This window comes from Pararge aegeria, chromosome 23, assembly GCF_905163445.1.
Source record: "Pararge aegeria chromosome 23, ilParAegt1.1, whole genome shotgun sequence".
Lineage (NCBI taxonomy): Eukaryota > Metazoa > Arthropoda > Insecta > Lepidoptera > Nymphalidae > Pararge > Pararge aegeria.
The window spans coordinates 5,461,467-5,486,973 of NC_053202.1; the positions used below are offsets into that span (position 1 = coordinate 5,461,467).

At 34.0% G+C, this 25,507-nt stretch overlaps 1 protein-coding gene across 1 annotated transcript in view; it reads left to right on the plus strand.

Annotated features, from left to right (window-relative positions):
- The first annotated feature begins 2,448 nt into the window (after positions 1-2,448).
- The window catches only part of LOC120634345 (odorant receptor 85b-like), a 50,330-nt gene continuing 27,271 nt past the window's right edge, over positions 2,449-25,507 (plus strand). Inside the window, exons 1-5 of the mRNA XM_039904858.1 lie at positions 2,449-2,539; positions 3,275-3,427; positions 5,515-5,700; positions 6,985-7,137; positions 8,023-8,140. Of these exons, the coding sequence (XP_039760792.1) occupies positions 2,464-2,539; positions 3,275-3,427; positions 5,515-5,700; positions 6,985-7,137; positions 8,023-8,140 (686 nt within the window). The 5' untranslated portion in view covers positions 2,449-2,463. The remainder of the gene's footprint in view (positions 2,540-3,274; positions 3,428-5,514; positions 5,701-6,984; positions 7,138-8,022; positions 8,141-25,507) is intronic.

Consider the following 25,507-nt stretch of genomic DNA (forward strand, 5'->3'; position numbering starts at 1 on the left):
CATCGGTTGGGTGGTCACTAGCCACGGGGGAAACGTCCCACCAGACCAGACCTAAGGAAATTCAGAATTCTGCAGTGTCAGGACTCAAATTTTTTTTTTATCTTTTTTTTTATTTTTTGCCTTTTTATCCCGTCCAGGGTTCCTTATACTCCACACCAAATAGATCTTCTGCAATGGGTACATAATCAGTCAAAAGATATAATTTATGCAGAGGTAGGAGAAAATATCATATCCCCTGTCAGGGGATATAATTAACGTGTCCACCTGCTAAAGCACTAAAACATGGAATTGGAGAAGATTACCTTGTCTATACTTCACTTGACATGACAGCCTGTTGGCGCAGTGGGCAGTGTTTCCGCGTCTAAAGCCGTGGGTTTGATTCCCACAACTGAAAAATTTTTGTGTGATGAACGTGAATGTTTTTCAGTGTCTGTGTATTATATTTATAAAAGTATTCATCAGCTATCCCATAGTACCCAAAACACAAGCTACGCTTACTTTGGGGCTAGATAGCGATGTGTGTATTGTCGTAGTATATTTATTTATTTATTTATTTACATATATTATTTGGATATTATTTCCACTTGTGCGCCAGTGCTCTGAGGGTTGATAAAGCTGTGGGAGAAGATAAATTGTTATCCTTTCACCGGGGAGATAAGTGTCTCCTGACCATGCTGGAGCCCTGCTGACGCCCAACATGGCCTTGGAGTACCTTGGAGTAGCCACACTAATAATTTGGTTTAAAGATCTTGCTTAAAGGACTTAATAATAATAATAATCTTTTTATTTCAGGCAAAGCCCATATTATACATTTAAATCAACAATTAGTATATACAATATCGAATTAAAAATTAAAATTACAGTATAAATTGATTCTAATGGCATGTCATAAATATAAAATTAAAAAGACAAAATTAAAAATATAAAAATAAAATAAAAAATTGCAATGAATAATGATAATGAAATGAAATGAAAAAAATAATTAAAATTCTTAAGCATTGCTTAAGCTTTTTTTACCATCAATCTTTGGACTTAAAACTTAGTGCCCGAAAAGCTATAAGTATGAAACAATTTGTACCCTTTTTTTTAATTTCTGCAGGTATTTGAAGGCAGTTTAGATGACTACGATGCCACATACACGTTAGTGAAAATTGTATTGAAGATCATTGGACTCCGCACGACCTCCATTGATACTAAACTTGCGGGGTGAGTTGGAAAGAGTTACTAGTTTCTTAAGTTTTTTTTTCTCTTTTAATTATATGATACAGCCAAAATTTTTTTTTGTGTTATAATTATATATTACATACTTCTTAAAACAATAATAATACAATCAATTAAATTCCTCAGCACCACTATTAACCCGTTATCGGCCCCATCCCTCTAGGAAAAAAGCGCGGGGGAACAGATCGGAAATAATTAGTTCGATCTGTCCGCGGATACTAAGGAGAACTCTTAGGTGTACAGGTTTCCTCACGGTGTTTTCCGTTACCGGTAAAGCAAGTTTTATTTAATTGCTTAAAAGCACAAAACTTCTAAAAGTTAGAACTGCATGTTTGAGATCTAACTCGATCCCTCCCGAATCCCTATCAGTGGTGATAGCCTACCTTTCGGGAGGGATACTAAAAGTGGTTTTAGTATCATTTATATCATAAAAGCAAATTAAGCTTGGTTTTTTTTTTAAAGTAGATGTTAAACAAATTTCAAATTCTGTAAGCTACAAACACTGAGATGGAAGTAGCCACGATAGCAGATCTAAATCTACCGACGTAGCTCAACGCGTCCCGAAGCTGAAGAGGGCGGGCCCATAGTGTGGACAACCAATGGACGTTGGGGTCCCAAGTTGACTCCGCACCGGTAAACGCAGCGTTGGTCAACCCGCAACGAAGTGGATAGACGACATCAAGCGTGTCGCTGGGAGCCGCATGAAACAACCGGCCAGTACCGTGGGTTTAGAACTCTCTACATAAGACCTATACGTATCCAGCAGTGCAGTGGACGCCAATCGATTTAAGAGATGAAGTTACAAACTCGTTGAAAGACTCGTATTAACTTTATGCTTGCCGATGACGGAGTCCCCGATTTCTACGCTGTGCTTCGTAAAAGAATTGCGTGTTTCTGGGAAACATTAGAATCGTCGCTCAGGCATCCCCTGACAACGTAATTTTTAAACATTGGCCAAAAGTGCACCAGATTCCAAACATTAAATAATATAAAATATTTGAATTTTAATTGTAATTTAATTTATTCTAATTTTAATTAATCATTTTTTTTTTAATCTGAGTGTTTTATGTTAACCTCTCAATTTTGTATATAGGTCCCCGACCTGAAATAAAATATGTTTTTTTATTTATCACAAGCTGAAAGTTAGTTGATTGATTTTATTGTTCCAGTTTCTGCTGGAACGTGTTCTTCTGGTTCATATACATCAACGTGACGGTGGCGGCCATTCTAGAGACTACAAACATGCTTCAAACTGCTGCCGATGGTAGCTTTCTCGATCTCTTCACGATGATGCCTTGTGTTGGTTATCTCCTTGTCGGTTAGTTCCCATGCGTGTGTTAGTTTGTCTAGTCGGAGGCTTAAACCATGGCATTACCACTCTACCGACAAAGTCATGCCGCTGAGGGGTTTTAGCGATCCGGTAAATAGCCAAGGCTGAAGCCTCACAGAGCAGACCAGAAAAAATTCTGACATTATAATTAACTGCATTTTCTCTAACCTGGTCTGCCGGGGACTGGACCAGGAATCTCCCACTTATAAGTTATATCGCCACGGCGGGAGATCGACGAAATATCTATCTATTCTATCTATCTTAATATTTATCGTTGATAAGAAAGAAATTAATTTATTTATTTCAATAAAACACATAAAAAGTAAGCCAAAGAATACAGATAAAGTCTGTGATCACTAGGATTACCTGTGTTGTGAAAATCAATGATAAGGATGATAAGGATTTCTACAATAATTCCATTCTGTTATCTGAAGATTTTGGATTAAATTGGCAAATTGTTTACTAATAAAGGTAATTCTTCTTCTTCGTCGTTGTACTCTTGTCAGTCAGGTCGTTGTTATCATGAAGCGACGCCGTTTGGAGCAGATGTTACTCGCTTCACGAGCGTTCGACACTGTTGCTTACTGGTGGACAGCCTTGTACACAGATGCAAGGGGCCCACAGCGTATTTGCTAGTCCATCGCATGGACCTTCCACCTTGCTCTGCACAAGGCTAAGGCTGAAGAAATTTCCATCCATCTCTTCAACCATTGTTATTTACAGCTTTGGCGAAAACTTATAAAATCAAGATGAATAGATCCGTGTTTGAGAACCTGGTTTTCGAGTTACGCGACATGTGGCCAAATGAACTGATTCCAGAAGATGAGTACCAAGTAATAACAAAATCCCTAAAACAACTTAAACTACTCATCGGAGGTAGGTTAAGTAAACATTTCGTATTATGTTACTCATATATAAACAATACATGTCTCGTTGGTCTAGTGGTTAGAATGTTCGACTGCAGTTCACGAGATCTTGGGTTCGATCCCCGGGTCGGGTCAATTAATAGAATTGTTTTTTGGGTTTTTTATTAAGAAATTCTCAGTACCAGCCCGGATTTTGGAAGTTGACGGTGCCTTACCCCCGTGCCGCGAAGAGCACGTAACTGTCGGTCCTGCGCCTGATATCTTTCCAGACGTGTTGGAGCTGCCACTCCATCAGATATTACATCAGACACAGAGTAGGAATAGAGAGTGCACCTGTTTATGCGCACACACTTGTGCACTGTATCCTGCATAGTTGGAAAATCTCACTGGAGCTTTGCCACCGAGGTCGAAATCGCTTAGAGAAACTCTTGTTTTTTTTATTCTCAAAGAGTAATCTTTGCACCACTTTATCAGCGTTTAGTCGTCAACAGCAGAAGTACGAGAAATTGTCCTCGCATATTCTAAGCTGTATCTTGACGGCAAGACCTTTAGACGATTAAAAACTGGATTTTGTTAATAGAGTACATTTTTGTTCAACCCACTTTTTACTATAGAGAAGAAAAGAAAACGTCTGTAAACACTAGGTAAAAATCAGCCTTATCCCTTTACATTTAAAATTTGAAATACGACAACAGAGATTTATCATTACCTATTTTTAACCGGCAACGTAAAAACAACGGGTTTTATAATTTTGGCGTCGTCTCTGTACGTTTGTGTGTCTGTCTGTGGTATTGTATTTTCCTGAACGTATGAACCAATTTTGATTTTGTTTAAAACGTGAATTAGTTTTTTTTTAAGAAAATCGGTCCAAGATAGTCGCCGTCACAAAATTGAGCGGATTAAATATTTTTTCACAACTTCAACAATATGGGTATCAAATGAAAGTTGATTGGCTTGCATCTTGATAAAGAGTTATCGTGGTCTGTGCAAGTCAGGGATTTGAGTAGAAGGACTTTTGGCACTTTTAGGTCGCTGTGCCGTCTGCGATCCATTCTTCCAATCCCGACTAAAGTTATGTTAGCACATTCTCTTTTTCTCTCTATTCTCGACTATGTGGACGCAAGCTATCTTAATTTGTCCGAGGACTATCTTAACAAACTTGAGCGTCTTCAAAATCTAGCTATTCGGTTCATATTTGGATTACGCAAATATGACCATGTATCTGAATTTCGTCAGAAGCTTAAGTGGCTCCCTATCCGCCGTCGCCGGGATCTTCATGTACTTTCACTTCTGTACTGTGTGTTATTTAATCCTAAGACTCCTTCTTATCTTAAGGAGAAGTTTAAATTTCTTGGAGTGCAGTCGGAACTTAGATCGAGTCGTGCGCTGACTTTGAGCATGCCGTTCCACAAAACGAAGTTTTATAAGCATTCGTTCACTGTCAAAGCTACTGAATTGTGGAATGCACTCCCATTGATCATAAGACAGTCGAAGTCATTGGGCATATTTAAAAATGCTGTTAAGGCTCATTATCTCGCTCAGTAAAGACGACTATTATTATTTATTATTATTTATTTATCTACTCAAACTCATATTTAAGTATTTATGGTATATTAGGATATGTATTAGTATATTTATTTTTTTTTATATTTATCAATAGTATTTTTAATTTTTTTTTTTATTTGTGTAGTCTGGTTTATGTATTAGTATGTAGATATTTGTATGTATGTACTAAATAGTGTACCCCACCTATTTGTTTTCTTTTTAGTTTTCCTAATCCTAAGGTTGCCTGGCAGAGATCGCTACTTAGCGATAAGGCCGCCTTTTGTATCCTGCTTCATTCTTCATGTGTTTGTTCTTTTTTTGTCTTGTTTCTTTGCTTGAGTGGTGTACAAATAAAGAGTAAAGAAAAGAAAGAAAGAAAGTACCATGACAAATTTGATATCAAAGACGGTCGCCACCACAAAATGGCGAAGTACATTTTCTTACGCAACTCTCTCATTACGGGAATCAAATTAAAGGGCTGGACTAGTAGAATAATGAACACAATACTTAAAGCCAGGGGTTTTTAAACTTCAAATTCATATATTTTTTTAGCTTATTTCTCCTGCAACATGATGCTCGGGTCGATCTTCGTCATACCCGGAGTCTACGTTTACATAAAGCGCTCGATTGGGTACGAAATTCCTCAGACACTGCCATTTGGCTATTGGTTACCATTCGACCCTTATCAGGATATAAAATATCTTTTCGAGACAGTATTTGTTGTAATGACTTGTCACTGTAAGTATCATTCATACTTTAATATTATAAACTAGCTGCGCCCCGCGTGTTTACCCACGTATGTTTGTTAGCCTAGATTAATTGATTAATTGATGATTGATAACGGTTAGTATAAACTTAAAATAAATAACTTGTCTTAAAGATTCTAGCCCATAATATTTCCTTATATTCTAAATCATTTTATGTTGAAGCTGTACGGCTCTGGAACGCCTTGCCTCTCTATATCAGGTGCTCAATCCCTAGCTGAATTCAAGCCACTAGTTAGAACACACTGCTTTCCTCCCGAAGTCTTACGTCTATTCCACTTCATCGCTTCTGTCCTATTTAAACTTTTCCTCAACAATTTTCATTGACGTCTGTTGATTTCTCTTTTTCCCTCATTTATCCTCCTTGTTTTGTGTTCTTATATAAAACGTGTAAATGAAAATCGAAATAGTACTTCACAGGCTTTAGAGATACATTATATACTGTCTCTGAGACTTATCTGTGAAACCGAAAACTTATAGTTTTTGAGTAAACCACTGCCATCGTGGAATGAAATCATTCATTTTATTGAATGAAATCAGATACAGATCACATGCAAAATTTAAATCATGTAACTCAGGTCACTTAATAACGTACGCGTCGCATAGGGTAAGTACTATGCTCGTGTCAGTCTTTTATCTTCAATAGGGTTGTCATAAATAAACACTTAGTATGTCTTGAATTCTTTTGTATGGAAAATTTAATTTGTATAGATAATTTGGAATATTATATAGTATCGAAATTCACTACTGTTTCATCGTTATTATTATTCGTTAACAAACAAACAAATGGTAAAAAACGTTAAACCAATATTGGTTTATTTATAATTTCACACGAATTCCAAAATTAGACTTGTACCAGTGGTCAACTATTTTTTATTATGATTCTGTAGTCCAAAGGCACGCTAAGGCATTGGCGGCCGAACGGCTAGTAAAACTGACAAGCCATAAAACGCAATCGTTTGCTATGTTCTTTGTTAGTTCCTAACAGCAACTTGATTGGTTGATTTGTCTTAGTTGCCACAAAATATAACTAGAATAGAATTATTAATACCGGTCAACTAAAGGGTCAACCATCAAAGTCAAAAATATATTTATTCAAGTAGGCCCATAGATGGCACTTTTGATGCGTACATTATATGAGAAATGTGTACACAGTAATGAGATGATGGCGATAACCATATTCATAAACTTGAAACTAATCAGTCATCCTAACTACTGACCAGTCCTGGTCATCCGATTTCGCTTTTTTTTATTCCAGGTTTCCTATCAGCACTTTTCATGATGGCTGGAGACCTATTGCTTATGACATTCCTCAGTCACATCACCACACAGTTTGCTCTACTCGAGGTCAGAATAAAGAAACTCTTTGATGTACCCATTGATGACCAACTCGTCGAGGCGTACCCGCTCGGTATGAGTTTCTTAGTAATAATTGCTACTACTAGTAAAATTGCGAAAGTGTTATTGTTTGTTTGTCCTTCCGTAATGCCCTTAGTAACCAATTAACTTAATTTTTGGAATAGAGTTAGTTGAAAGGCCGAGGCTAAAGTAGGCGAGTAATAAAGGCTACTTTTTATCCCAGGAAGAAACGGATCCCACGGGATTTTTAACTAACCGTAATAAACACAGACAAAGAACGCGGGCGACAGCTGTAATAATAAATGCTAAATATTTGTTGAAACTGCTAAACATTAAGTATCTATTTTATCGGGGATTTTCTTGTGAAATGATATATATAGGTATACTAGCTGTTGCCCGCGACTTCGTCTGCGTTTGATTTTGTTTTTAAAGTATTCAGTATCGCTAAGCCTTAAATGATTATAGTAGTATATATATCTTAATATATATAAATCTCTTGTGTATATATATATATATAACATGTGACTGTCAATTAATTATAGACAAATAATTTGCAATAAAATAAAATTGCGACTATAATTAAAGATCTAAGCTATCCTATCTCTTAAGTTGGACAAGACTGCTCACGGTGTGCCCATTTAATTCAAAATCGGTTAAGTAGTTTAGGAGTCCATCGCGGACAAACATCGTGACAGGAGATTTATATATATTAAGATATGTCATCCCAGTGCCATTATATTAACAAATTATTATTAACCCAAATTGCCACATCGTGTCAAGAAGTAATAGTTTGTGACAACAATAAATATTTAACTTTGACTTTGACTTTCAATGGCCCGACCCGTAGATCGAACCCAGAACCTCGTCATCTGCAATTAAACAGCCAGCACTAGGCCAATTAATGTTAAAATGGTAATCGGAGGTCCTTAACTTTTAGGTGAAGTAAGGGAGAAGCGACTGGAAAACGATGCTACATCGAATCACGATGAAGAACTTGAGAATGGAATTGAGAAGAAACTTATCTTCATTATACAGAGACACCGAGCTTTAATCAGGTTTGACTAAATTTTTATACTATGATAAGGTGTTTGTTTATGGCCAGTTACCCTGTTATAGGCGCCTGTTTAAGAAGTAGGTTAAGAAATACGTTAGAAAAACCTTACGTTACGGGTGCTATCGCGCGCGGGGATAAATCCTAAACAAGCGAGGGATCTTAGTGTAACTTTCGAGCGAAGCGAGGCATCTAGAATCCTGAGCGATTGGAGGGATTTCTTTTACATTCTATAGTCGCAGGCCTGTCAGTCACAGGCTCTGGTGACTGACAGGGATGCCATCATACGTTATAGTGAGATAGCAATATTAGAATGAACTGATTTTATTCATACTGATTTAACTGATATATGTCCATTATTCAATTCGTATTCGCTAAGCCTATAGGAAGTATTGACGTATTTGTACTTTCAATACTAAGTTATGAAATAAAGCAATGTAAAGAGGGTGGTGTGAAAAAATTATTAAAGTTCTATAATTTAATTAATACATGGCGGAAATAACAATTATATATAAAATAGTAGCGGACCCGCGCAACTTCGTACGCGAATGAATCAACTTCAAAAAGTAGAAGTATGTTCACACGCTCTTAAAAAAGATATTTATTGTAGTTTTTGCAACATTTCTCATTAAAAAAATTTAATTTATTTACTAGGAATGCAACGTGTATACAACCCGTCTTAATATATGGACACATTTAACAATTGTTTTATAATGCTGTACACCCCACTTCAAGGCTAACTCAGCAAGCATAACACAAAAGACACTCTTTGTTTACCACCAAATTTTGTGATATAACTAACAATTTTGAGACACAGGGCGCAGTGTCGAAAAATATCGACCAACAAATTTGATGTAGGTAACAACTATTCTACTCAATGGAGCGGATCTGCCCAGATTTGATGTAGCGATTCTAGGTCTGAACGTTAGCTTATTGATAATATGCGACCATGCATTATGCTTTGGTACCGCCAATCGCACCCTGCTCATTAGATTTGGGCAATCGATCCCTCCGTCTATTTTTCTGTTTACTTTTCAGGAAAGAGAAATCAATAAACCTTTTTTAAAATGTTGTCCTTGTATGTAGAGTGCCGTAAAAACTTCTTCTGGACGCTTGATAAAAGTAAATGTACTTAAATGTACTTAAGTATATAATGTATTTAAGTATATAATGTACTTAAGTTTATAAAGTATATAATGTATTTAAGTAAATAATGTTATTAAGTAAATAATATATTCAAGTATATAATGTATTTATGTAAATAATGTACTTAAGTATATAATGTACTTAAGTATACAATGTATTTAAGTAAACAATGTATTTAAGTAAATAATGTACTTAAGTAAATAATGTACTAAAGTATATAATGTAAATAAGTAATTAATGTACTTAAGTATATTATGTTCTTAAGTGTATAATGTATTTAAGTACATAATGTACTAACGTATATAATGTACTTAAGTAAATAATGTAAATAAATAAATAATGTACTAAAGTATATAATGTAAATAAGTAAATAATGTACTTAAGAATATAATGTATTACAGTATATAATGTATTTAAGTATAAAATGTACTTAAGTAAATAATGTACTTAAGTATATTATGTATTTAAGTAAATAATGTTCTTAAGTAAATAATATGCTTGAGTATATAATGTACTTAAGTAAATAATGTACTAAAGTATATAATGTAAATAAGTAAATAATGTACTGAAGTATATTATGTACTTAAGTATATAATGTATTTAAGCATGTATTGTACATAAGTAAATAATGTTCTTAAGTAAATAATATACTTAAGTATTTAATGTACTTAAGTAAATAATGTACTTAAGTATATAATGTATTGAGGTATATAATGTACTAAAGTATATAATGTTTTTAAGTATACAATGTTAATAAGTAATGTTCTAAAGTATGCAATGTAAATAAGTAAATAATGTACTTAAGTATATAATGTACTTACGTATATAATGTACTTAAGTAAATAATGTACTTAAGTATATGATGTAAATAAGTATATAACGTACTTAAGTATATAATGTACTTAAGTATATAATGTACTAAAGTATATAATATATTTAAGTATATAATGAACGTATGTATATAATGTACTTAAGTATATAATGTTCTTAAGTATTTCATGTACTTAAGTATATAACGTACTTAAGTATATAATGTTTTTAAGTATATAATGTACTTAAGTATAATATAATGTATTTAACTAAATAATGTACTTAAGTATATAACGTATTTAAGTATATGATGTACTTAAGTATATAATGTTCTTAAGTATATTATGTAATAAAGTATATAATGTACTTAAGTATATAATGCACTTAAGTATATAACGTACTTAAGTATATAATGTACTTAAGTATATTATGTACTGGTGTATATAATGTACTTAAGTTTATTATGTATTTAAGCATATAATGTACATAAGTAAATAATGTACTTAAGTATAAAATGTATTTAAGTAAATAATATACTTAAGTATATAATGTACTAAAGTATATAATGTGCTAATGTAAATAATGTACTTAAGTAAATAATATACTTAAGCATATAATGTATTTAAGTATAAAATGTACTTAAGTATATAATGTATTTAAGTAAAAAATTGTACTTAAGTATATAATGTATTTAAGAATATTATGTTCTTAAGTGTAGGGTCTGATAACAATATATAAACGAAGTACTTATATCATAATAATTAACCTAAATACTTTACATACATATATAACTTAACACCTTATTCTAATTTACCAATAACAATTTGAACATACAAACATTCACACAAACATACATATCAACATTCACAAACTTACATTTACGATCGTACCTACCGGTATAATTCAACAATAGTCCATACCGATCTCGCAGTTGAAACGCACAAACTGCCGACTGGTATTATGACGTCGTCGTTTGCATGTAGGTAGTCGGTACACTAACCGCGTGCCGGCAGTCCGCTATTGGATTCGTGCATCAGTCGTGTCGCTCAATGTAAAACGAATGTTATTGTGTTTCTTATCGGCCCTAAACAATATTGTAAATATCGGAGTAAAGTGATTCTGAACTACAAGTGTGTTTAACATTTAAAACAAACCTAAACATCATCGGAAGATCATAACTCACAACGCATTGCCCCCCTAAACTGGTGACCCTTGGATTATTTTTTGACCTTGCAAGAGGTCATTCGGGAACGCGTGGAGGAAGCTACTGAACACCTACCAGCATGTTCAGCTTTGGCGGTAATGTCTGTGATCAAGAAGAAGCGGGAGGTAGTACAACAACTCGAAAAGATACAAAGTGTGTTTCACCGGATGGACCACCTGAGATTTATAAGGTCGGTATCAAAGTGCCTCCGTTTTACCCAGATGATCCCGAAATTTGGTTTGCTCAGTTAGAAGGCCAATTTGCTTTAGCTAATATTACCAGTGATCTACTACGTCATTGGTCACATTGAGCATCAATACGCGAAAGAAATAAAGGACATAATAGTGAACCCTCCAGCGGCTCAAAAGTATGACAAGCTCAAATCTGAGTTAATTAATAGATTGTCCGCATCGAAAGCGTCTAAAATTAAACAGTTGCTGCGCCACGAGGAACTTGGTGACCGAAAACCCTCGCAATTTTTCCGACACCTTAGGGATCTAGCCGGTGCCGAATTTCCTGACCAGTTATATACGATATGGATCAGTAGACTACCAGTAAACGTCCAAACAGTTCTTGCCGCGCAGAGATCGGCTACATTAGAAGAACAGGCCGATCTAGCAGACAGGATTATGGATATAGCTTCTTCAACGCCCAACGTTCATGCTAGTGTAAGTCCATCACCTGTTGACGACGACCTGCGAAAGGAAGTATCGGAGCTGCGAAGGCAAATTGAGATGCTGACAGCCAAGTTCAGCAATAGATCTCGCCAGAGTGCCAGACAACCACAACGAGGGCGCTCACGAAGCCGTTCTCAGTCAAGCTACCGCAAATACCCGGTTTGTTTCTACCACTCCAAATACGGTAACCAAGCCGATAAGTGCGTTCGACCTTGCGACTTCAAAACCTCGGAAAACGAAAAGGGCAGTCGCTAATGGCGACCGACGATTGCCCTCCTGCTGTTGGTCGTCTTTTCATCACGGATCGAAGAACGAAGATACAGTTCCTGGTCGATACAGGAAGCGACCTCTGTGTCTTCCCCCGGTCCTTGCTTTTCGGTAGTTTTAAGCCCGCGAATTACCAATTAAGTGCGGCCAACGGTTCGTCCATTCAAACGTACGGTTATATAAACTTTAATATAGACCTCGGACTTCGTCGTGATTTTGTGTGGCGATTTGTTTTGGCTGACGTGACGAGACCTATAATTGGCGTAGACTTTTTAGTTTTTTATAAATTAATTGTTGATTGTCGTAACCAATGTTTAATTGATAGTTCTACTAACTTAAAAACTATTGCGTCAATTGCTCAACCTGATTCTATTTCCTCTGTAAAGATCATGACTGGTGAATCAAGTTATCATAAAATCTTGGACGAGTTTCCAGAAATTACTCGACCGGCAGGTACGTTACGTATTACACAACACAACACGGTACACCACATCCGCACAACACCCGGCCCTCCAGTCTCCTGCCAGCCAAGGCGCTTAGCGCCTGATAAACTTAAAATAGCGCAACAGGAATTCCAAACCATGTTGCAAATTGGTACAGCTAGGCCTTCAGAGAGCCCGTGGTCATCCCCTCTACACCTAGCTCCCAACAAAAATAACGGCTGGCGTCCCTGCGGTGATTACCGGAGACTATTCAGTCTCCGGTAATCACCGCAGGGACGCCAGGACTATCCCAGATAGGTATCCGATCAGGCATATTCATGACTTTGCCCACAGCATAGCTGGTTGTAAAGTGTTTAGCACGATTGATCTCGTGAAGGCCTATAATCAGATACCTGTCAGTCCCGAGGATATCCCGAAGACTGCAATAACAACACCCTTCGGGCTTTATGAGTTCCCGTTTATGACATTCGGTCTCCGCAACGCCGCCCAAACGTTCCAGCGGTTTGTAGACGAGATGACCCGGGGACTCGACTTCTGTTATTGTTACTTGGACGATTTTTTAATTTTTAGCAGAAGCGAAGTGGAACATGAATAACATCTTCGCCAGATATTTAGTAGGCTAAGAGATTACGGTATGCTTATTAATATATCAAAATGTGTCTTTGCCGTACCAGAGGTAAAATTTCTAGGACACCTTATTTCAGAAAAAGGAACTAAGCCACTGGATATTTCAGTTCAAGCTATTAAAGATTTCCCCCAGCCTAAAGATATCCGTCAGCTCAGAAGGTTTTTGGGCATGCTAAATTTCTACAGGCGTTTCTTGCCGAAAGCAGCTCAAATACAGGCCCCTTTGCATGCTTTATTAGTTGGCACGGCGAAGGGATCTCAACCAATACATTTCAAGCATTTCAGGACTGCAAGGATAGCCTGGCTAATGCAGTATTGTTAGCACACCCTGACTTCGAGGCTAAGCTCGCACTCGTCACAGACGCTTCGGACGTGGCTATAGGAGCAGTTCTGCAACAGAAAAAAGGTGAAGATTGGGAACCTTTAGCGTTTTTCTCTAGGAAGCTAATTCCTTCACAGAAAAAATATTCTCCATATGACAGGGAACTGCTTGCTATATATGAAGCAATTAAATATTTCAGACATATGTTAGAGGCTCGATATTTTGTGATCTATACTGATCATAAACCTATCAATTTTGCTTTTCACGAACGAAAAGCCAACTGTTCTCCAAGACAGTATAGACACCTTGACTTTATAGCGCAATTCACCACCGACATAAGGCATATATCCGGCAAGGACAACGTCGTAGCCGACACCTTATCTCGAGTGGATGAACTACACGCTCCAGTCAGTCTTGAGTCTCTAGCAGAATGTCAAGCTTCAGATCCTGAGTTAGCTAATTATCTCAAGGAAAAGTCTTCTCTTCGCTTACAAAGGACGAATCTACCTGGAAGTCAATCTTTTGTTTACTGCGACGTCAGTACATCGACTCCCAGACCATTCGTACCCAAACAGCTAAGAAGACAAGTCTTTGAGAGCCTGCACTCCCTCAGCCACCCAGGCGTCAACGCAACTGCCAAATTAATAGCCGAACGTTTTGTTTGGCCGGGCATAAGGAGAGATTGCAGGTCGTGGGCACAATCATGTCTACCTTGCCAGCGTGCAAAAGTAAGCAGGCATGTGTCTGCACCCTTAGGCACATATAACCTACCCCGCGCACGATTCAAAAATATCCACATTGATATCGTGGGGCCTTTACCGTCTTCAGAAGGTTATCGCTATTGTTTGACAGCCGTAGACCGTTTTACTAGATGGGCGGAAGTCATACCAATAGTTGACATTACAGCCGAAACGACAGCAAAAGCATTGTTGTCAGGTTGGATATCGCGCTTTGGCAGCCCAGAGACTATTGTGACAGACCGAGGCCGCCAATTTGAATCCGCTCTGTTCAGTTATCTGTCAAAGATAGCTGGATTTGAGCATAAAAGGACAACAGCATACCATCCCTCTTGCAATGGCTTAGTCGAACGCTTTCACAGGCAACTCAAAGCGTCCATTGTCTGTCATGCAAATGATAAATGGACAGAGTCATTACCTTGGGTGCTTCTGGGGATAAGAAGTGCCTTTAAGGAAGACCTTCAAGCTTCTTCGGCAGAGCTTTTATATGGCGAACCTTTACGGCTACCTGGAGAATTTTTTCACTCCTCGGTAAATATTACCACAGACATAACCGATTTTACGGCCCGTCTGCGCTCGTTCGCTGAGAATTTGCGTCCTGTACCAGCTGCACGGCATGGTAGGAACAAATGTTGTTTTCAAAACTTTAGAGACCTCCGATCACGTTTTCCTTCGAGAAGATTCATCACGTGGCTCATTACAACCTGCCTACACAGGACCGTATAAAGTGTTATCTCGCAACGACAAAGTTTTCAATCTATTAGTTAATGGCAAGCAAGTAACGGTATCAATAGACCGCCTTAAACCAGCCTATTTATTAAACGACCAAAGCGACCCCAATCCTAATGAAGATGAGCAGCCATCTGAAAAATGTAATTTTAATGGTTATCGAACTCATTCCGGCCGCCAAGTCAGAAAACCAAATTTTTATCACCCTTGACGGTCTCTGGAGGGGGGTGGTGTAGGGTCTGATAACAATATATAAACGAAATACTTATATCATAATAATTAACCTAAATACTTTACATACATATATAGCTTAACACCTTATTCTAATTTACCAATAACAATTTGAACATACAAACATTCACACAAACATACATATCAACATTCACAAACTTACATTTACGATCGTACCTACCGGTGTAATTCAACAATAGTCCATACCGATCTCGCAGTTGAAACGCACAAACTGCCGACTGGTATAATGACGTCGTCGTTTGCATGTAGGTAGTCGGTACACTAACCGCGTGCCGGCAGTCCGCTATTGGATTCGTGCATCAGTCGTGTCGCTCAATGTAAAACGAATGTTGTTGTGTTTTTTGGACGATTTTTTAATTTTTAGCAGAAGCGAAGTGGAGCACGGAGAACATCTTCGCCAGATATTTAGTAGGCTAAGAGATTACGGTATGCTTATTAATATATCAAAATGTGTCTTTGCCGTACCAGAGGTAAAATTTCTAGGACACCTTATTTCAGAAAAAGGAACTAAGCCACTGGATATTTTAGTTCAAGCTATTAAAGATTTCCCCCAGCCTAAAGATAAACGTCAGCTCAAAAGGTTTTTAGACATGCTAAATTTCTACAGGCCCCCCTAAATTAAGTGTATTATGTATTTAAGTAAAAAATCTTCTTAAGTAAATAATGTATTTAAGTACATAATGTACTAACGTATATAATGTACTTAAGTAAATAATGTACTTAAGTATATAATGTAAATATGTAAATAATGTACTGAAGTATATAATGTACTTAAGTATATCATGTAAATAAATAAATAATGTACTAAAGTATATAATGTAAATAAGTAAATAATGTACTTAAGAATATAATGTACTTAAGTATATAATGTACTTAAGTAAATAATGTACTTAAGTATATAAAGTACTTAAGTAAATAATGTACTTAAGTAAATAATGTACTTAAGTAAATAAAATACTTAAGTATATAATGTACTTAAGTATATCATGTAAATAAATAAATAATGTACTAAAGTATATAATGTAAATAAGTAAATAATGTACTTAAGAATATAATGTATTTAAGTATATAATGTATTTAAGTATATAATGTACTTAAGTATATAATGTACTTAAGTATATAATGTTCTAAAGTATATAATGTACTTAAGTATATAATGTTCTTAAGTATATAATGTACTTAAGTATATAATGTAATAAAGTATATAATGTACTTACGTATATAATGTACTTAAGTATATAATGTACTTAAGTATATAATGTACTTAAGTATATAATGTTCTTAAGTATATTATGTAATAAAGTATATAATGTACTTAAGTATATAATGCATTTAAGTATATAACGTACTTAAGTATATTATGTACTTAAGTATATAATGTACTTAAGTATATAATGTTCTTAAGTATATTATATACTTTAGTATATTATGTACTTAAGTATATAATGTACTTAAGTATTTAATGTACTTAAGTATATAATGTACGTTAGTATATAATGTACTTAACTATATAATGCACTTAAGTATATAACGTACTTAAGTATATAATGTACTTAAGTATATAGTGTTCTTAAGTAAATAATATATTTAAGTATATAATGTTCTTAAGTAAATAATATACTTAGGTATATAATATATTGAGGTATATAATGTACTAAAGTATATAATGTTTTTAAGTATATAATGTACTTAAGTATATAATGTATTTAAATATATAATGTACTTAAGTAAATAACGTATTTTAGTATATAATGTACTTAACTATATAATGTACTTAAGTATATAACGTATTTAAGTATATAATGTACTAACGTATATAATGTTCTTAAGTATATTATGTAATAAAGCACGTAAGTATTTATAATATATTTAAGTATATAATGCACTTATGTATATAATGTACTTAAGTATATAATGCACTTATGTATATAATGTACTTAAGTATATAATGTACTGAAGTATTTAATGTACTTAAGTATATAATGTATTTAAGTATATAATGTATTTAAGTATATAATGTACTTAAGTACATTATATACTTAAGTAAATAATGTACTTAAGTATATAATGCACTTAAGTATATAACGTACTTAAGTATATAATGTACTTAAGTATATAATGTACTTAAGTATAAAACGTATTTAAGTATATAATGTATTTAAGTATATAATGTACATAAGTATATAATGTACTTAAGTATATAATGTATGTAAGTATATAATGGTCGTAAGTAAATAATGAACTTAAGTATATATTGTATCTAAGTATATAAGCACTAAGTATATAATAAACTTAAGTATATAATGTACTTAAGTATATAATGAAGGTAAGTTTATAATGTACTTAAGTATATAATGTACATAAGTAAATAATGTTCTTAAGTATATAATGTATCTAAGTATATAAGCACTAAGTATATAATATACTTAAGTATATAATGTACTTAAGTATATAATGTACGTAAGTATATAATGTACGTAAGTATATAATGTACTTAATTATAAAATGTACGTAAGTATATAATGTACGTAAGTATATAATGTATTTAAGTATATAATGTACATAAGTAAATAATGAACTTAAGTATATAATGTATCTAAGTATATAATGTACTTAAGTAAATAATGTACTTAAATAAATAATGTACTTAAGTATATAATGTACTTAAGTATATGATATACGTAAGTAAATAATGTACGTAAGTATATAATGTACGTTATTATATAATGTACATAAGTATATAATGTACTTAAGTATATAATGTACATATGAATATAATGCACTTAGTATATAATGTACCTTAATAAATAATGTTTTTCAGTATATAATGCACGAAGTATATAATGTATCTAAGTATATAAGCACTAAGTATATAATATACTTAAGTATATAATGTACTTAAGTATATAATGTACGTAAGTATATAATGTATTTAAGTATATAATGTACATAAGTAAATAATGAACTTAAGTATATATTGTATCTAAGTATATAATGTTCTTAAGTTAAGTATGTACTTAAGTATATAATGTACGTTATTATATAATGTACATAACTATATAATGTACTTAAGTATATAATGTACTCAAGTATATAATGAAGGTAAGTTTATAATGTACGTAAGTATATAATGTACTAAAGTATATAATGTACGTAAGTATATAATGTATTTAAGTATATAATGTACATAAGTAAATAATGAACTTAAGTATATAATGTATCTAAGTATATAATGTACATAAGAATATAATGTATTTATGTATATAATGTACATAAGTAAATAATAAACTTAAGTATATATTTTATCTAAGTATATAATGTTCTTAAGTTAAGTATGTACTTAAGTATATAAGTCATCGTATACGTAAAATAAAAACGAAAACGACATCGAATACGAAAATGAAAACGTCATCGTATACGTAAACTAAAACGAAAACGGCATCGTATACGTAAAAAGAAAACAAAACGTAACCAAAAACCAAACCGAAAAAGTTAATCGTATACGAAATCGAAAAACGTCATCGTATACGTAATCGTTTACATATACGAAAACGAAAACGATTTCGTATACGTAAACGAAGACGAAAACGTCATCGAATACGAAATCGAAAACGTCATTGTATAAGTAAACGAAAACAAAAACATAATCGTATACGTAAACAAAAACGAAAACGTCATCGTATACGTAAAAGAAAACGAAAACGACATCGAATACGAAAATGAAAACGTAATCGTTTACGTAAAAAAAAAACGAAAACGTTATCGTATTCGTAAAATAAAAACGAAAACGTCATCGTATACGTAAAAGAAAACGACATCGAATACGAAAATGAAAACGTAATCGTATACGTAAAAAAAAACGAAAACGCTATCGTATTCGTAAAATAAAAACGAAAACGTCATCGTATACGTAAACGAATACGAAAACGTCATGGAATACGAAAACAAAAACGACATTGAATACGAAAACGAAAACGTAATCGTATATGTAAACGAAAACGTCATCGTATTTGTAAACGAAAACGAAAACGAAAACGTTATCGTGTACGAAAACGAAAATGTCATCGTGTAGGAAAACGAAAACGTCATCGTATACGTAAACGAAAACTAAAACGACATCGAATACGAAAACGAAAACGTATTCGTAAACGTAAACGAAAACGTTATCGTATTCGTAAAATAAAAACAAAAACGTCATCTTATACGTAAACGAATACGAAAACGTCATCGTATACGTAAACAAATACGAAAACGTCATCGAATACGAAAACGAAAACGTCATTGAATACGAAAACGAAAACGTCATCGTATACGAAAACGAATACGAAAACGAATACGAAAACGAATACGAATATGAAAACGAATACGAAAACGAACACGAAAACGAAAACGAAAACGAATATGAAAACGAATACGTAAACGAACACGAAAACGAATACGAAAACGAATACGAAAACGAATACGAAAACGAAAACGTTATCGTGTACGAAAACAAAAACGTCATTGTATTCGAAAACGAAAACGTACTCGTATACCTAAACTAAAACGAAAACGACATCGTATTCGTAAAATAACAACGAAAACGTCATCGTATACGTAAACGAATACGAAAACGTCATGGAATACGAAAACGAAAACGACATTGAATACGAAAACGAAAACGTAATCGTATACGTAAACGAAAACGAAAACGAAAACGTTATCGTGTACGAAAACGAAAATGTCATCGTGTCCGAAAACGAAAACGTCATCGTATACGTAAACGAAAACTAAAACGACATCGAATACAAAAACGAAAACGTATTCGTATACGTAAACGAAAACGTTATCGTATATGTAAACGAAAACGTCATCGTATACGTAAACGAAAACTAAAACGACATCGAATACGAAAACGAAAACGTATTCGTATACGTAAACGACAACGTCATTGAATACGAAAACGAAAACGTAATCGTATATTTAAACGAAAACGTCATCGTATACGAAAACGAAAACGAAAACGAATACGAAAACGAATACGAAAACGAATACGAAAACGAATACGAAAACGAATACGAAAACGAATACGAAAACGAATACGAAAACGAATACGAATATGAAAACGAATACGAAAACGAACACGAAAACGAATACGAAAAAGAATACGAAAACGAATACGAAAACGAAAACGTTATCGTGTACGAAAACAAAAACGTCATTGTATACGAAAACGAAAACGTACTCGTATACGTAAACTAAAACAAAAACGACATCGTATTCGTAAAATAACAACGAAAACGTCATCGTATACGTAAACGAATACGAAAACGTCATAGAATACGAAAACGAAAACGACATTGAATACGAAAACGAAAACGTAATCGTATATGTAAACGAAAACGTCATCGTATACGTAAACGAAAACGAAAACGAAAACGAAAACGTTATCGTGTACGAAAACGAAAACGTTATCGTGTACGAAAACGAAAATGTCATCGTGTCCGAAAACGAAAACGTCATCGTATACGTAAACGAAAACTAAAACGACATCGAATACAAAAACGAAAACGTATTCGTATACGTAAACGAAAACGTTATCGTATATGTAAACGAAAACGTCATCGTATACGTAAACGAAAACTAAAACGACATCGAATACGAAAACGAAAACGTATTCGTATACGTAAACGAAAACGTTATCGTATTCGTAAAATAAAAACAAAAACGTCATCTTATACGAAAACGTCATCGTATACGTAAACAAATACGAAAACGTCATCGAAGACGAAAACGAAAACGTCATTGAATACGAAAACGAAAACGTATTCGTATACGTAAACGAAAACGTCATCGTATACGAAAACGAATACGAAAACGAATACGAGAACGAATACGAATATGAAAACGAATACGAAAACGAACACGAAAACGAATACGAAAACGTATACTAATACGAATACGAAAACGAAAACGTATTCGTATACGTAAACGAAAACGTTATCGTATATGTAAACGAAAACGTCATCGTATACGTAAACGAAAACTAAAACGACATCGAATACGAAAACGAATACGAAAACGAATACGAAAACGAATACGAAAACGAATATGAAAACGAATACGAAAACGAATACGAAAACGAATACGAAAACGAATACGAAAACGAATACGAAAACGAATACGAAAACGAATACGAAAACGAATACGAAAACGAATACGAAAACGAATACGAAAACGAATACGAATATGAAAACGAATACGAAAACGAACACGAAAACGAATACGAAAACGAATACGAAAACGAAAACGTTATCGTGTACGAAAACATAAACGTCATCGTATACGTAAACGAATACGAAAATGTCATGGAATACGAAAACGTAAACGACATTGAATACGAAAACGAAAACGTAATCGTATATGTAAACGAAAACGTCATCGTATACGTAAACGAAAACGTCATCGTATACGTAAACGAAAACGAAAACGAAAACGTTATCGTGTACGAAAACGAAAACGTCATCGTATACGTAAACGAAAACTAAAACGACATCGAATACGAAAACGAAAACGTATTCGTATACGTAAACGAAAGCGTCATTGAATACGAAAACGAAAACGTAATCGTATATTTAAACGAAAACGTCATCGTATACGAAAACGAATACGAAAACGAATACGAAAACGAATACGAAAACGAATACGAAAACGAATACGAAAACGAATACGTATTCGTAAAATAACAACGAAAACGTCATCGTATACGTAAACGAAAACGAAAACGAAAACGAATACGAAAACGAATACGAAAACGAATACGAAAACGAATACGAAAACGAATACGAAAACGAATACGAAAACGAAAACGAAAACGAATACGAAAACGTTATCGTGTACGAAAACAAAAACGTCATCGTATACGTAAACGAATACGAAAACGTCATGGAATACGAAAACGAAAACGACATTGAATACGAAAACGAAAACGTAATCGTATATGTAAACGAAAACGTCATCGTATACGTAAACGAAAACGAAAACGAAAACGTTATCGTGTACGAAAACGAAAACGTCATCGTATACGTAAACGAAAACTAAAACGACATCGAATACGAAAACGAAAACGTATTCGTATACGTAAACGAAAGCGTCATTGAATACGAAAACGAAAACGTAATCGTATATTTAAACGAAAACGTCATCGTATACGAAAACGAATACGAAAACGAATACGAAAACGAATACGAAAACGAATACGAAAACGAATACGAAAACGAATACGAAAACGAATACGAATATGAAAACGAATACGAAAACGAACACGAAAACGAATACGAAAACGAATACGAAAACGAATACGAAAACGAATACGAAAACGAAAACGTTATCGTGTACGAAAACAAAAACGTCATTGTATACGAAAACGAAAACGTACTCGTATACGTAAACTAAAACGAAAACGACATCGTATTCGTAAAATAACAACGAAAACGTCATCGTATACGTAAACGAAAACGAAAACGAAAACGTTATCGTGTACGAAAACGAAAATGTCATCGTGTCCGAAAACGAAAACGTCATCGTATACGTAAACGAAAACTATAACGACATCGAATACAAAAACGAAAACGTATTCGTATACGTAAACGAAAACGTTATCGTATATGTAAACGAAAACGTCATCGTATACGTAAACGAAAACTAAAACGACATCGAATACGAAAACGAAAACGTATTCGTATACGTAAACGAAAACGTTATCGTATTCGTAAAACAAAAACAAAAACGTCATCTTATACGAAAACGTCATCGTATACGTAAACAAATACGAAAACGTCATCGAATACGAAAACGAAAACGTCATTGAATACGAAAACGAAAACGTATTCGTATACGTAAACCAAAACGTCATCGTATACGAAAACGAATACGAAAACGAATACGAAAACGAACACGAAAACGAATACGAAAACGAATACGAATACGAATACGAAAACGAAAACGTATTCGTATACGTAAACGAAAACGTTATCGTATATGTAAACGAAAACGTCATCGTATACGTAAACGAAAACTAAAACGACATCGAATACGAAAACGAAAACGTATTCGTATACGTAAAACGAAAACGTCATTGAATACGAAAACGAAAACGTAATCGTATATTTAAACGAAAACGTCATCGTATACGAAAACGAATACGAAAACGAATACGAAAACGAATACGAAAACGAATACGAAAACGAATACGAAAACGAATACGAAAACGAATACGAAAACGAATACGAAAACGAATACGAAAACGAATACGAAAACGAATACGAAAACGAATACGAATATGAAAACGAATACGAAAACGAACACGAAAACGAATACGAAAACGAATACGAAAACGAAAACGTTATCGTGTTCGAAAACAAAAACGTCATTGTATACGAAAACGAAAACGTACTCGTATACGTAAACTAAAACGAAAACGACATCGTATTCGTAAAATAACAAAGAAAACGTCATCGTATACGTAAACGAATACGAAAACGTCATGGAATACGAAAACGAAAACGACATTGAATACGAAAACGAAAACGTAATCGTATATGTAAACGAAAACGTCATCGTATACGTAAACGAAAACGAAAACGAAAACGTTATCGTGTACGAAAACGAAAATGTCATCGTGTCCGAAAACGAAAACGTCATCGTATACGTAAACGAAAACTAAAACGACATCGAATACAAAAACGAAAACGTATTCGTTTACGTTAACGAAAACGTTATCGTATATGTAAACGAAAACGTCATCGTATACGTAACGAAAACTAAAACGACATCGAATACGAAAACGAAAACGTATTCGTAGACGTAAACGAAAACGTTATCGTATTCGTAAAATAAAAACAAAAACGTCATCTTATACGAAAACGTCATCGTATACGTAAACAAATACGAAAACGTCATCGAATACGAAAACGAAAACGTCATTAAATACGAAAACGTATTTGTTTACGTAAACGAAAACGTCATCGTATACGAAAACGAATACGAAAACGAATACGAAAACGAATACGAAAACGAATACGAAAACGAATACGAAAACGAATACGAATATGAAAACGAATACGAAAACGAACACGAAAACGAATACGAAAACGAATACGAAAACGAATACGAAAACGAAAACGTTATCGTGTACGAAAACAAAAACGTCATTGTATACGAAAACGAAAACGTACTCGTATACGTAAACTAAAACGAAAACGACATCGTATTCGTAAAATAACAACGAAAACGTCATCGTATACGTAAACGAAAACGAAAACGAAAACGTTATCGTGTACGAAAACGAAAATGTCATCGTGTCCGAAAACGAAAACGTCATCGTATACGTAAACGAAAACTAAAACGACATCGAATACAAAAACGAAAACGTATTCGTATACGTAAACGAAAACGTTATCGTATATGTAAACGAAAACGTCATCGTATACGTAAACGAAAACTAAAACGACATCGAATACGAAAACGAAAACGTATTCGTATACGTAAACGAAAACGTTATCGTATTCGTAAAACAAAAACAAAAACGTCATCTTATACGAAAACGTCATCGTTTACGTAAACAAATACGAAAACGTCATCGAATACGAAAACGAAAACGTCATTGAATACGAAAACGAAAACGTATTCGTATACGTAAACGAAAACGTCATCGTATACGAAAACGAATACGAAAACGAATACGAAAACGAATACGAAAACGAATACGAAAACGAATACGAAAACGAACACGAAAACGAATACGAAAACGAATACGAATACGAATACGAAAACGAAAACGTATTCGTATACGTAAACGAAAACGTTATCGTATATGTAAACGAAAACGTCATCGTATACGTAAACGAAAACTAAAACGACATCGAATACGAAAACGAAAACGTATTCGAATACGTAAAACGAAAACGTCATTGAATACGAAAACGAAAACATAATCGTATATTTAAACGAAAACGTCATCGTATACGAAAACGAATACGAAAACGAATACGAAAACGAATACGAAAACGAATACGAAAACGAATACGAAAACGAATACGAAAACGAATACGAAAACGAATACGAAAACGAATACGAATATGAAAACGAATACGAAAACGAACACGAAAACGAATACG